The 14,610-nt window shown below is 49.9% G+C and overlaps 1 protein-coding gene across 8 annotated transcripts in view; it reads left to right on the forward strand.

The window, feature by feature from the left end:
- The window catches only part of AKAP1 (A-kinase anchoring protein 1), a 36,269-nt gene that overhangs the window by 14,266 nt on the left and 7,393 nt on the right, over positions 1-14,610 (forward strand). For all 8 annotated transcript variants that reach the window (XM_055102157.2, XM_034942529.3, XM_034942531.3 and 5 more), the window contains 4 exons: positions 6,078-7,836; positions 10,683-10,816; positions 12,462-12,588; positions 13,155-13,282. In XM_055102157.2, coding sequence (XP_054958132.2) covers positions 6,102-7,836; positions 10,683-10,816; positions 12,462-12,588; positions 13,155-13,282 — 2,124 coding nt within the window. In that variant the 5' untranslated portion in view covers positions 6,078-6,101. The remainder of the gene's footprint in view (positions 1-6,077; positions 7,837-10,682; positions 10,817-12,461; positions 12,589-13,154; positions 13,283-14,610) is intronic.

The following is a 14,610-nucleotide window of genomic DNA, read 5'->3' on the forward strand; positions in this document are numbered from 1 at the left end:
CAGTGACACCTGGTTCCTGATTGCTCAGCCTTGGGTCTCTGGCTCTAGTCCAGAGTGCGGGGTGAAGGCTGGGGAGAGATGGGCACTGGGAATTTAGGTGGGACATCCTGGATTCTGTGGGTTGGGTGAAATGGGTAGCAGTATTCAGTGCCTTCTAGGAGGCCTTCCCTGGCTTGGAAATGTTGTAGAAACCATGTTTTCCAGGCAGTAATTCTTCAGTAGCTCCAGTGACTATAGGGGTGACTCTAGAGGTGGTGGTCTGAGGGCTTAGAGCCTCAGTCTCTGGGGAACAAGCTGGGCAGGGAGGGCTAGTGGTGGTGTCCCGGTAAGCTACAGAGCAGCAGGCAGAGATGGGTGTTGTGGCCTGCAGTGGCGATTCTGTGCATTCTGTCTGAGGACTGAGAACAGGGCAGGTGAAGTGCAGGGAGCCTAGTGACAGAAGGTGCTGGGGACTGGGTATGGGTGGCCCAGGGTACAAGACCAAAGCCAGGGCAGAGGTGCGTGCTTTGAGTGTTGGGTCTCTACCTCACTGTAGTATAGCCCCCTTATGGGATCTTGGGAGGCTGGGTGTGGTGGTGTGGTGTGGGACCAGCAACTAACGGCTGGAGACAGGCAGGACCCCTTGGGATCAACTTTTAGTTCTAAAGGGGTGGGGCTTCTCCCAGCCATCTTGAGAGGTGGTTTGTGTTTTGAGCAGACAGCCAATTAGAGTCTGCGGCCTTGGGCCCTTGATATGTAAAATAAGGAGAACTGGCCCCCGGTGGGGTAGCTGTTAGGATTGTTTTTCTTCCTCTCTACCCATCCCATTTAATCTTTTTCCTGCGATCAGATAATTGCTATGGGAGTCACAGCTATAAATCTGGGTGAAATGGGATTGCCTAGTTAATAAGGAATCACAATCTAAATTTACTGACCTGGCCAGGCGTGGTGGCTCACGCCTATAATCCCAGCAGTTTTTGAGGCCAAGGTGGGTGGATCACTTGAGGTCAGGAGTTCGAGCCCAGCCTGGCCAACATGGTGTGAAACTCCATCTCTGCTAAAACACACACACACACACACACACACACACACACACACACACACACACACACACACAAACATTAGCCAGACATGGTGCCGTGTGCCTGTAATCCCAGCTACTTGGGAGGCTGAGGTGGGAGAATCACTTGAACCTAGGAGGCAGAGGTTGCTGTAAGCCGAGATCGTGCCCACTGCACTCCAGCTTGGGCGACAGAGCAAGACTCTGTCTTAAATAAATAAATAAGTAAACAAACAAACAAACTGACCGGATGAAAACCTGGGTTTAGACTCCACTCCTCTTCCTGCTGGCATGTCCCCTGTTAGGTAGGATTTGAATCTTCTGACAGCAGGCCACGGGCACACTCCCCTATCCATTGCAGCCTTTCCTCATAGCCACTTTCCCGTCTCAAACTGTCCTTACTCTTTTTTTTAAATTATTTTTTCCAGCCAGACCAACATGGAGAAACCCTGTCTCTACTAAAAATACAAAATTAGCTGGGTGTGGTGGCGCATGCCTGTAATGTCAGGTACTCAGGAGGCTGAGGCATAAGAATCACTTGAACCCGGGAGGCGGAGGTTGCGGTGAGCCAAGATCACGCCATTGCACTCCAGCCTGGACAACGAGAGCAAAACTCCCGTCTCAAAAAATTAAATAAAATTATTTTTATTGGGCAGCCCCCAAACCAGAATAGGTTTAGGGAGACTTCCCTGTCTTTACTCTTTTATTTGAAAGACAATTGAACACAAAGCAAATACAAGGCAAATCTCCCATCATTACCACTTTTTGGGGTGTGGGCGGGTTATTACAGAACAGTGATTCTCTCTTTCTTCCCCCCAGGATGGGGTCTCACTCTGTTGCAAGTGCAGTGGCACGATCTCAGTTCACTGCAACCTCCGCCTCCCTGGCTCAAGTGATCCTCCTGCCTCAGCCTCTGGAGCAGCTGGAATTATACCACCTGGCTAATGTTTTTTAGAGACAGGGTTTCACATGTTGCCCAGGCTGGTCTCAAACTCCTGGCCTCAAGCGATTTGCCGCCCCCTCCACCACCCCCAACCCCCGCCTCCCAAAGTGCTGGGATTTTGGGTATGAGCCACCACACCTGGCCTCAGAACAGTGATTCTCAAACTTGACTGCACATTGTAATCACCTTGGTTTAAAAAAAACCCTGCTGCTGGGGTCTCACTCTAAGATTCTGATTTAATAGGGCTGGTGCTGCCTTGGCCTTGGGCTTTTAAAAGCTTACCAGATGATGCTAATGTGAAGCCAAGTTGGAGAACCGTTGTGAAAGAAATTAAAAATCTCTCCTCCCAAAAGGAGGAAGTAAGACTCTCTATCTGTAGGTAAGAAATCCCAAGGAAATCTACTAAATGGTTAGAATTAGTGAGTTCAGCAAGTTTGCAGGATACAAGATCAGTGTGTAGAAACTTCCCCTCTCCTACAACTGAATGGCTTGTTGTGTGTCCTTCCTAGTTTTTCCATGGGATTATGTGAACATAGACATTCCATACACATGGTGGTCTGTACCTTTTTGTTTTACGTATCCAGGTGATTTTTTCCATGTCGGCACATGAGATCAACTTCTTTCGGTAACATCGGTATGTCCGTGGATTCCGTAATCCACCTAGCAGTGATTCCCCTGAAATGTTTGTTAATCCCAATTTTGTTTCAAATGATGCCTCAGCCTGTGCAGAGGTACGTGGGTTAAAAACATTTTGAAAAAAAATTTTTTAAGGGACTAGTCTCACTGTGTTGCCCAGGCTGGTGGCAACTCCTGGACTTCAGCGATCCTCCTGTCTCTGCCTCTTTAAGTAGCTGGGATCACAGGTGCTTGGCTTTGTGGATTTTTCTTTGTTGTGGTTTTGTTTTTGTTTTTTTAATTTAAAGATGCCAAGTGTGGGATTTCAGAGTTGTAGGATGTGGTTATGAGCTTTTAAGAGCTATCATAAGGCTCTCCGGAAAGGTAGTACAGACTTCCCCTTTTCTTGGCTCATATAGCGCCTCTTCCCCACAGTTCTAGAATAATGGGTTCCAGATTTAATGTGGAAGAGAATTTAGGTACCCATCCCTTGGCTGTATGCCTTGAGCTTTTTTTTTTTTTTGAGTCTCGCTCTGTCACCCAGACTGGAGTGCAGTGGCACTATCTTGGCTCACTGCAACCTCTGCCTCCCGGGTTCAAGTGATTCTCCCGCTCAGCCTCCCGAGTAGCTGGGAGTACACACTCCCGCCACAATGCCCGGCTCTCTCTCTCTCTCTTTTTTTTTTGTATTTTTAGTAGAAACAGGGTTTAACATGTTAACCAGGATGGTCTCAATCTCCTGACCTCGTGATCCACCCGCCTCAGCCTCTGAAAGTGCTAGGATTATAGGCGTGAGCCACCGCACCCAGCCTCCTTGAGCTATTTTAACCTTCAAGATAGTAATTCATTTGGCTGGGCGCCGTGGCCTGTCATCCCAGCACTTTGGGAGGCCGGCTGGCGGATCACCTGAGGTCTTGAGTTCCAGTCTAGCCAACATCGCGAAACCCCGTCTCTACCAAAAATACAAAAATTAGCCAAGTGTGGTGGTGGGCGCCTGTAGACCCAGCTACTCTGGAGGCTGAGACAGGAGAATTGCATGAACCTGGAGGCAGAGGTTGTAATGAGCCGAGATCACACCACTGCACTCCAGCCTGGACGACAGCGAGATGAGAGGAAAACAATCTAGCAAGGTTCTGTGTTTGAATGTGAAGCAAAACGGCAGCACTAAATTTCTTCCCTGAGGAATTGATGTAAAGCCTTAGCCCTGGCCACTGCCTAGCCCTGCATTGTGCTTCAAATGCTATCATTGTTGCTGCTTCAAATATCGCAAGAAAGTTTATCTTTAAAGATATAGGGACTTTCAAATGGAGGTGACCTTCTCACTACCACTGCCCCCACTTCATCACTTCAGGGGCAGAACACACCCCTTAGCATTCCTTCACAAACTGTAAGGGCCTTCTCAATCCCCTAGGGATCTTGTTAAAATGCAAGTCTGAGGTGAGACTGGGATACTGCATTTCTAGCAAGGTCCTAGGCAATATTCAGGACTTCTGGTACATGGATCGCACTTTCAGAAGCAGAGTCCTAGAGTAGTGGTTCCCAGCCTTGGCTGGAAAGTAGAACCTCTCAGGGAACTTTTAAAAGTACTGATGTTCTGGTTCTGCCAGAAAACAATGTAAGTCAAACCAATATGAGTTGTTAAAACATGTGCATTTGTTATCTCTAAAAGAAAACAAACCCAAATAAGGTGTAATTCAGCTTGTCTGTTCAAGGATTTTTGGTTTTAGAAAGACATTACTTTGGCAGAGAGATTTAAAGTTTGCTGGCATAGGAAGCATTGAATGTAAGTGTTCTAGAATAAGCCCATCGTATACCTTTAATGAGTGTTAACTGCTTTGCAAAGAACTTTCTATATCTCAGCTAATCCTTATACCAACCATCCATTAAGAGATGTGTCCCCATCTTACAGATGAGGAAAAATTGAGTTTTCTATCCCCTTTACATGTCTGTTGCCTTCTTCTAGGCCCTTACTATTCCTCCTTGCTTAGACCTAACTGACTTAGGTTTCTAGGTTCCTTCTGCTCGATATACTTCACTTTTCTTTTTTGAGATGGAGTCTTGATCTCGGCTCACTGCAACCTCCACCCCCCTGGGTTCAAGCAATTCTCCTGCCTCAGCCTCCTGAGTAGCTGGGATTAACAGGCGCCTGCCACCATGCCCAGCTAATTTTTGTATTTTTAGTAGAGACAGGGTTTCACCGTGTTGCCCAGGCTAGTCTCAAACTTCTGACCTTAGGTGATCTGCCCAGCTCTGCCTCCCAAAGTGCTGGGATTTCAGGCTTCAGGCATGAGCCACTGTGCCCAGCCTCGATGCACTTTTCATCCTGTTCCCAGAATTGCCTTCTAGAAACAATTTGGTGTGTGTGCCTTGCAGACCTATGCTGGTTCTCTGTTGTCTGCAGGATAAAGTCCAGACTACGCAGTGGGTCCCTAGGACACCCTCACTGACCCCACGATGGTACAGATGCTCCTCAGCTTACAATGGAGTTACATCCTGGTAGACCCATTGTAAGCTGAAAATAGCATAAATCGAAAATAAATACATCTAATGCACCTAACCTACTGAACACCATAGTTTAGCCTAGCCTACTTTACATGAGCTGAGAAGACTCACAGTAGTCTACAGTTGGGCAAAATCACCTAGCAACACTGTCCACTCTGGAGTGCCCGTTGTTCACCCTTGTGATAGAGTGGATGACTGGGAGCTAGCATCGCGAGAGAGTAGCGCATCACCTATCGGTAGTCCAGGAAAAGATCAGAATCCAAAATTGGAAGTATAGTTTCCACTGAATGGGTATTGTTTCCCACCATTGTAAAGTTGAAAAATTCTCAGTTGAGCCTTGGAAGATCAGGGAGCGCCTGTATTTGAATCTTCCAAGTCTGACCTGGACCTTCATGCTGCAGTTTGCTGTGTTGGTCCCTCACCCTGGAGCATCTCCTTAGCCATTGGGAATTTTATTCCTCCTTCATTCTCACTGTCTCTAATTGCTGAGTAACAAAGTTCCATTTCATTGACTCATGATTTTATGGGTAGATGTGAGGGAACCATGTACATGTGGATTCCATGGGGGTTTGAAATGCTCTGATGCCACTTGATAGAAAAAAATGTTCTGTGAGTTTAGAGAACTGAGCCACACTGAGCACAGCTAGCCCCTTTTTGGGGAACATAGGGAGAATTTGGCATCATGAAGTGATGAAGGGAGGGATTTGGGTTAAAGAATAGAATGCTCGGTTTGTTTCAAGAGGGTGGGTGAGTTGGGGAGCATGGAGGGGAAGATGCCTCTTCCTGGCCACTGACCCCCAGTGGATCACACAGAGGGTGGACTGGTACGAGCTGAGAGGTGTGCTCCTCTTGGAGGGCAGGGAAGGCGGAGGAGATGGCTCCAGCCCTACCCTGTTGACTGTCTTGCATGTGCGGTTGCCAGTATCCTCCTACCTGGCTCTGTAACATCCCTCCTCCCCGCTCTCCTGCTCTCCCCAGGTATAATTACTTCAAGCCTCCAGGATGGCAATCCAGTTCCGTTCGCTCTTCCCCTTGGCATTGCCTGGGATGCTGGCGCTCCTCGGCTGGTGGTGGTTTTTCTCTCGTAAAAAAGGCCATGTCAGCAGCCATGATGAGCAGCAGGTGGAGGCTGGTGCTGTGCAGCTGAGGGCTGACCCTGCCATCAAGGAACCTCTCCCCATGGAAGATGTCTGTCCCAAAGTAGTGTCCACACCCCCCAGTGTCACAGGGCCTCCAGAAAAGGAACTGTCCACCGTGAGCAAGCTGCCTGCAGAGCCCCCAGCATTGCTCCAGACACACCCACCTTGCCGAAGATCAGAGTCCTCGGGCATTTTTCCTAACACCACAGACATGAGATTGCGACCAGGAACACGCAGAGATGACAGTACAAAGCTGGAGCTAGCCCTGACAGGTGGTGAAGCCAAATCGATTCCTCTAGAGTGCCCCCTTTCATCCCCAAAGGGTGTACTATTCTCCAGCAAATCAGCTGAGGTGTGTAAGCAAGATTCCCCGTTCAGCAGGGTGCCAAGGAAGGTCCAGCCAGGCTACCCCGCAGTCCCCGCAGAGAAGCATAGCTCTGGGGAGAGGGCAAGAGAGACAGGTGGGGCCGAAGGGACTGGTGATGCCGTGTTGGGGGAAAAGGTGCTTGAAGAAGCTCTGTTGTCTCGGGAGCATGTCTTGGAATTGGAGAACAGCAAGGGCCCCAGCCTGGCCTCTTTAGAGGGGGAAGAAGATAAGGGGAAGAGCAGCTCATCCCAGGTGGTGGGGCCAGTGCAGGAGGAAGAGTATGTAGCAGAGAAGTTGCCAAGTAGGTTCATCGAGTCGGCTCACACAGAGCTGGCAAAGGACGATGTGGCGCCAGCACCCCCAGTCGCAGACGCCAAAGCCCAGGACAGAGGTGTCGAGGGAGAACTGGGCAATGAGGAGAGCTTGGATAGAAATGAGGAGGGCTTGGATAGAAATGAGGAGGGCTTGGATAGAAATGAGGAGGGCTTGGATAGAAATGAGGAGAGCTTGGATAGAAATGAGGAGGGCTTGGATAGAAATGAGGAGATTGAGCGGGCTGCCTTCCAGATAATCTCCCAAGTGATCTCAGAAGCAACCGAACAGGTGCTGGCCACCACGGTTGGCAAGGTTGCAGGTCGTGTGTGTCAGGCCAGTCAGCTCCAAGGGCAGAAGGAAGAGAGCTGTGTCCCAGTTCACCAGAAAACTGTCTTGAGCCCAGACACTGCGGAGCCTGCCACAGCAGAGGCAGCTGCTGCCCCGCCGGATGCTGGCCTCCCCTTGCCAGGCCTACCAGCAGAGGGCTCACTACCACCAAAGACCTACGTGAGCTGCCTGAAGAGCCTTCTGTCCAGCCCCACCAAGGACAGTAAGCCAAATATCTCTGCACACCACATCTCCCTGGCCTCCTGCCTGGCACCGACCACCCCCAGTGAAGAGTCGCCGGACCGGGCGGGCATCCTGGTGGAAGATGCCACCTGTGTCACCTGCATGTCAGACAGCAGCCAAAGTGTCCCTTTGGTGGCTTCCCCAGGACACTGCTCAGATTCTTTCAGCACTTCAGGGCTTGAAGACTCTTGCACAGAGACCAGCTCGAGCCCCAGGGACAAGGCCATCACCCCGCCACTGCCAGAAAGTACTGTGCCCTTCAGCAATGGGGTGCTGAAGGGGGAGTTGTCAGACTTGGGGGCTGAGGATGGATGGACGATGGATGCGGAAGGAGATCATTCAGGAGGTAGGAGGGTCTCGGGTTCGTTTAGAGGATGGGGCGCTCCCAGTATTTCTTGGAGAAAGGCTGCCAGTCTGCCTCTCCCTTCTGCTACTTGTGCAGCAAAGTCATGGTGCTCCTCAGCTCTTTATCGCAACCTGCAGAGGGCTGGACACAGCGTAGAGCTGGTGGGTAACTGAGGAGTTAGATTGCCCTGAAACCCCAAGTCATGGGAGCTGTAACTTGGTTCCTCAACCGGTGACCTTCCCCAGTGAGCCCTTCCCAAGGAACTAGTGCCAAGTTGGGCTCGCTGATTAACATTAGTGTGCCTCTTTTTCTTTGTTTAAAAAAATTATTATTATTTTGGTGCAGATGGAGTCTTCCTTTGTTGCCCAGGCTGGTCTCGCACTCCTGGGCTCAAGTGATCCTTCCGCCCTCGGCCTCCCAGAGTGCTGGGTTTATAGGTGTGAGTCACCATGCCCAGCCCATTTTTTTTTCTTTTTTAAACACTAACCTCTTTGTGTGTGCGTGTGTGTGTGTGTTTTAATGGAGAGGCCTCCTTAGCTTTACTTCCCTTGAGTGCCAGGTATGGGTGTGAGTGTTTTGAATGGTTTTTATTTCCTTTTAATCATGTGCTTGTTCCCATGTCTTCACCTGCTTTCCTTCTCCAGAAGCTCTTACAGGGTAAGTGCCCAAAGAACGGCCACAGCTTTGAATACTTGTGAGAGGCTTGAGCTTCCTGAGTTGTCGCTGTCACCTTTGCAGAAAGCCTCAGCCATTTTCTTTCTGTGCAGTTGCAGCTCCACCCCCGGGAAAGCGGGGCACTTTGATAACGAGGTGTCCTGGGTTTTTCGAGTGCTGACCCCAGCGTAGACAGTTCAGACCGCTAACTTACAGGTCAGCAGCTCCTGACCCTGCTTCTGCAGGCACCCTGGGGTGTTTTCATTTATCTCATGGAGAGAGGCCACGAATATCCCGAGTGGCTCTCTGACTTGTTTGTCCTGGAGCCATTCCCTCCCATTTCAGCTCCGGGAAGGTTGGGAATCTTTATTGGGAATTTTACCACTTTCAGCAGCATCTAGTTTGTACCACACGCTACATTTTGTCACCTCCAAGATGCTGTTAAGACACTACTGTTTTTATGTACCTTGGAAAGAAAAAAGTGCTGCCGGTCATGATTATAGAAGGCAAGATACTATATGATGCATCCTAATCTCGGGATGTTTAAGTGTTTCTTAAAATACTGCATCTGAAAATGGGTGATTTTTATTTTATTTATTTTTTAAGAATAAAGGAGTTTCCCTTTGCTTACTGCCCCTCAGCTGAATTAACAAGCCCTGCAGCCTTGTCTGCCAACTCTAGATGGATAGTAGTAGCTACTCAGACCTGTTGAAGTCTTCTGAGTTTAGGCTTGAACCTAAGCCGTGGTGATGGGCAGGGAGGTTTAGGGATGGCACGTGGAAATGAGGTAATACTGTCCACGAGCATGCGGTGGGTGCCAAGCACCAGGTTAGTGCCTCGCATGTACCTTCATGTCAGCCCTGCTTTGTTTGTGAGGAAGTTGAAGCTGAGAGGGGACCAGGGACCACCCCACTGAGGGAGCTCGAAGCTGGCCTTTGAGTGCAGCCTGCTAGAGTCCGGGTGTGGTTCTGAGCCACTGCTGGGAGCCATCGGGATGGCAGGTGTTAGCCAGTCCCATTCTGTGGGGCAGAGGCTGGATACTGTGAGTGAGCAGAGCTCCCCGCCCCCTCGCCCAACCCCTGTCAGCCTGTTATGCTTCCAGCAGGCTAGCCAAGCAGTCTTCCCCCAGAAGGGGTACTTTTCCCTGCATGAATCCTGTTCGAAGCGCCTAGTGTTAAGGGGGGAAGTCACTTTGAAGGTGATTCTTCCTTAGCTGGGAGCAGGATCTCTTGGGCCTTAGTTCTCTGCATCCAGTGTATGGGTTACTTGGCAAAGGATTATACTCAGGGTTTGGAGAAACCATGTGGAAGGTAACCTAATTGGTAGACTCTCAGGAGTGATCTATTTCTGGTGATTGAGTCGTCCATATTTAAGCCAGGGCCACTTCTCTTGAGCTGATCTGGACCCGCTTTTTTGTGACGGTCCCTTTGGCACGCTCTTGAGTGAGAGTGGAACAGCCCAGGTCGGGAGCAGAGTCTGTTCCCATTGGGTTTTCCTGGGCATGAGCTTTGGCTCAGTCTTTTGACCAAGGGAGTATTTGAGCCAGAAGAGTGTTCAGAGTTGCATGAATCAGGCCTAAGCAAAGGGAAAGGAGACTCTCCTTTTTTAGTCCACATATGGCAGAGGAACGAGCGGGTCCCCGCTAGGTATAAGAATGGGGCCCTCAGGCAGGCCAGTGAGGACTTTGTCTAGCTCTGCTGGGCTGAAGGCCAGTACCTGTGACCCTGGGACTGGGCCCTGGGGACAGGAGACCGACCCTTGGTCTGAGGGGGTAGGATAGTTGGAAGGGTGTCAAGGTGTTTGTGGTCCATCGGTCTGGCTCTCAGGACCATATGGACCTCAAGCGTGTCTCCTCCCCCGCCCTCTGGGCTCCCCTTCCCTGGGCGCAGTCTGTTTCTTCCAAGTTCACCACTTGTGTCTCTGCTCCAGCAGCTGTGGCTGGGTGCGGCTGCCAATTAAGCAAGTGGGACTGTAAGTGACAGGCTAAAATTAGGTGTATTGACACCCCCAGTCCTCCTTTCATTGGGGTTGTTCTGAGCCTTCTAGACTGTAAGTTGACAGTCACCTGCCAAGCTTGAGGAGCGGGTGTGGGGCAGGGCCTCCTGGGAATGTGAGTTTGGGAAGTTCTTGGTTACTGGCTGCTCTGAGCTGGGGTCTGTGTGTGTGCGCGCCTGCTGCTTCTTCCCCTGCAGGTTCTGACAGGAACAGCATGGATTCCGTGGATAGCTGTTGCAGTCTCAAGAAGACTGAGAGCTTCCAAAATGCCCAGGCAGGCTCCAACCCTAAGAAGGTCGACCTCATCATCTGGGAGATCGAGGTGCCAAAGGTAGGGGCGGAGTCCCCCAGGCTGGTTCTGTGGTAAGCGCAAAGCTCCCTGGGGCCAGGGCCATTAGACCTCAGGGAGGGAGGGGGCTGGGAGAGGGACAGTAAACCAGAAGGAGCCCTGGGTCAGTCAAAGGCTGCAGGGAAAGGACACGCTACACTTTGCCAAGGCTCAGAGAGCTTCCTGCAACATGGAATTCCTCCAGCTGCCTCCAGGAGCATCTTATTCTTGTACTTCTCAAACTCGCAGGCCTGTGTGTCTCCTTTAGGGGTGGTTCTTGCATATTCTGGGGCTCAGATCTATTTGGAAAAAAAACACCAAGGCCGTGGGGGCCAGCCAGAATCCCTTCACTGAGCTCTGCTCAAGTGCTCCAACGTAAAGTGTATTTTATAATTGAGCAAAGCATAAATCCATATTTTAGAGAACTTGAAAAGTATAGAAATACATGCAGAAAATAAAAATCAGCTCTAATCCTACCCTTGAGAGTGACTGTGAAAGACTTTTATTTCCTTCTCATCTTGCACCCTGTGGTTTTTAAACAAAACTGAGATTATGTCGCTTTAATTAATACTTTAAATATTTAACAATTTAATTTTCGTGTGTTATTCTTTGAAAATGTAATTGTAACTGCATTATTCATTGTGTGGATGTCAGTTTACTTCATCAGTCCCCCATTCCTGAGTGCTTAAGTGGTTTCGAGCTTCTTGCTGTTAGAACTTCCAACATATTAGCTTGATCTTGATGTTTATCTCTGGGGCTCAGAAATAATTTGTCAGACCGCATTCTCCCAGGGCCCTGGGCTCTGTGCTCAGGTGGAGACTTGGCTTGGTCTGAACTCTGGGTCAGAGTGGCTGTTTTGACCGTGGGTTGCGAGGTCTCTTGGTGGTTTCCTCCCTGGGGGGCCCTGTTATCCGTCCTGCCTGCTTTTCCTTCAGTGGTTACAAAGGGCATGAAGAGAAAGGCTGTGCCTGAGGATGGACCATGTCCCCAATAGCTCCTCTGGGAGGGGGTCGTTGGCGGTTGTGTGGAAGCCCATCTTATGTAAGGGCTAAGTTTGGCTGCTTCTATCTGCCTTGAACTCTGGCGCACTGGGCACTTATGCATGCCTCCTGCTCTGCAGGCTTCAGCCTGCTGTCACTTGGCAGCGGGAGCCCAGGGTTCTTAGACCTTCATTTTCAAATCGAGCCCCTTTATCTTTGGATCTGAGTAGACTTGAGGGAGAGGGGCACGAGAAATCGAGAAACTGTGTGCTGGTGAAACTTCTCAGCATGGGTTTTAGAGGAGAAGATGCTGCTGCCTTTGCAGCTTTCCGGGTCTGGGCCACATTGTTGGGATGAAATGGGAACTGCTTGGTCCTGGAGCCAGACTGCCTGGTTCAACTTCCTGGTTAGCAGCTGTGTGACCTTAAGGTAGTTACTTAGCCTCTCTGGGCTTGTTTCCCCATATACAGAATGGTGATAAAGTTATCTGTGTTTCACAGGTACTATGAGTAAATGTAAGTGCTTAGAATAGTCCTGGAAAATAAATGCTGACATGGTAACAGCTAATATGTTTGAGCATGATCTTGTGTAAAACAGAAGTAGGTCTTTGGGTGTCCGGGGAATTAGTTTCCCTTTAACCCTCTCATCTCTTTTTGTCTTTCTGGAAGCACTTAGTCGGTCGGCTAATTGGCAAGCAGGGGCGCTATGTGAGTTTTCTGAAGCAAACATCTGGTGCCAAGATCTACATTTCAACCCTGCCTTACACCCAGAGCATCCAGATCTGCCACATAGAAGGTCAGTAGCATCTGCTGCTTGTATTGCCTCTTACCTGAAATATTAAATAGAAGTGAATAGCATCTGAGTTTCAATTGCTATCTTTTTGGAATAGGAAACCCTGCTTCTCATCCCAGGGAAGGGAGCATTAGGTATCTTCCCTGCAGCCTTTTCCCCATTTCAGGTGCCTGCGGGAGACTCAGGTCCCTCCCTACTCTGATCTTTGGCCAGGAGAAGTGTGGGTGCTTGGTTGGGCGGGGCCTGGGTCCTGGGTTCATAGTGCCCCCCACCCCATAAAGGCTTCTCTCAAAGCAGAAGTGCCCTGTGTGCAATTCCCCCTTGGCATTTTCACAGCTGCCTGCCTCTTCTGTTGCATTGAAAGCATGGATCATAATGGCAGAGGTATCATTTGAAAGGCTTAGATGCCTTTCTTCCTAAAGCAGAGCTTAAGTGTTTTGGTACCTCAAAGATGCACTTGAACTCTATGCAAAGTCCAGTGGAGTGGGGTCTGTGGCTGTGTTTTTGTGAGTGTGGGTGTGAGTTTCCTCTTACAGTGATTGTATGTCCTGCCCCCATCCACTATTTAGGCTCTCAACATCATGTAGACAAAGCGCTGAACTTGATTGGGAAGAAGTTCAAAGAGCTGAACCTCACCAATATCTACGCTCCCCCATTGCCTTCACTGGCACTGCCTTCTCTGCCAATGACATCCTGGGTGAGTGTGCTACTGGGTGATCCGGACTTCTTGCCACTTTCCCCTAAACCTACCCCAAACAAGAAACTCCCCAGACCTCAGGCTAAGAAGGCCAAGTGCACATGAGTGCCTGTGCCCTCTCTTCTCTGGCCTCTACTGGTCGGTTCTGCTATGGGACTGTGTTCTGGGGACAGGGCTTAGGTGGTGATAGCGCTGGCAGGAAACCAGAGGCCTCTTGGTCCCCACGTGGGAGGACTACTTTCCCTGGCTCTGCCCCCTGAGCACCTTTTAAGTTTTCTAGGCATTTGCTTAGAAAGGATGGTGTAGTTCAGCCAGGAGATTGGGTGTGTCCAGGGTCTCCATTCAACACCTGAGACCTGGGTGGGACTAGAATCATGGGTTTGGATGGCGGTTGTTCTTTCTTCTGGTTGAGTCAGGCCTTAGCAGTGGCCCTGGTGAAGGATCTCCTTCCCCTTCCCCCTCCCCAGGAGGTGCCTAAATTACAAAGAAGAATGAATACTCCCCACCAGGCCCGGAAGTCCAGTGACTCTTTGGAGGTTGCCCCAGGAGTTTGGCAGAGGGAAGAGCTGCTATCTCCAGGGCCCCTGTGTGCTGCTGACTGCAGGGTATCTCAGGGCCGTCGCCCATATCCTGCCGTGTGCCTCTGGCCCTGGTTGGGTCTTATCTCACTGGGAGTAGAATTGCAGAATTCTGTGGGCCAACGACTGTTGACTACATTTTACACAGATGGACAGATGGGCTGACTATAGCTCCAAGGAAATTGTCCTCCTTCGTGTTTTTTTTTTTGTTTTTTGTTTTTTTTTTTATGGATGGTAGGCATTTCAGTTTTGTGTCTTCCCCTTTGCAAAGGCCCTTGGGCTGGAGGGAAAGGATTGGGATATCTTTTTCCTGTGGATATGTGAGAGTAGGCTGAATACCACTTTATGCTTTACTCCTGAATCAAGAGTTTTTTCCCAGGAGGCTCGGTCGTAGACTCACTCTCTCTCTTTTTTTTTTTTTTTTGAGACAGAGTCTCACTCTGTTGCCCAGTCTGGAGTGTAGTGGCATGATCTTGGCTCACTGCAACCTCTGCCCACCAGGTTCAAACGATTATCCTGCCCCAGCCTCCTGAGTAGCTGGGATTACAGGTGTGCTCCACCATGCCCAGCTAATTTTTATGTTTTTAGTAGAGATGGGATTTCACCATGTTTGCCAGGCTGGTCTTGAACTCCTGACCTCAGGAGGGTAAGCAGTAGGAGGGAGAGCAAATAGGAAGCAGACTCTGCTAGACCTTGACCATGGACCTGACCTGAGGCCACTGCTTGCTCTTGGGAGGGCAGCGTAGATGC

This window comes from Pan paniscus, chromosome 19 (assembly GCF_029289425.2).
Source record: "Pan paniscus chromosome 19, NHGRI_mPanPan1-v2.0_pri, whole genome shotgun sequence".
In the NCBI taxonomy this organism is placed as follows: Eukaryota; Metazoa; Chordata; class Mammalia; order Primates; family Hominidae; genus Pan; species Pan paniscus.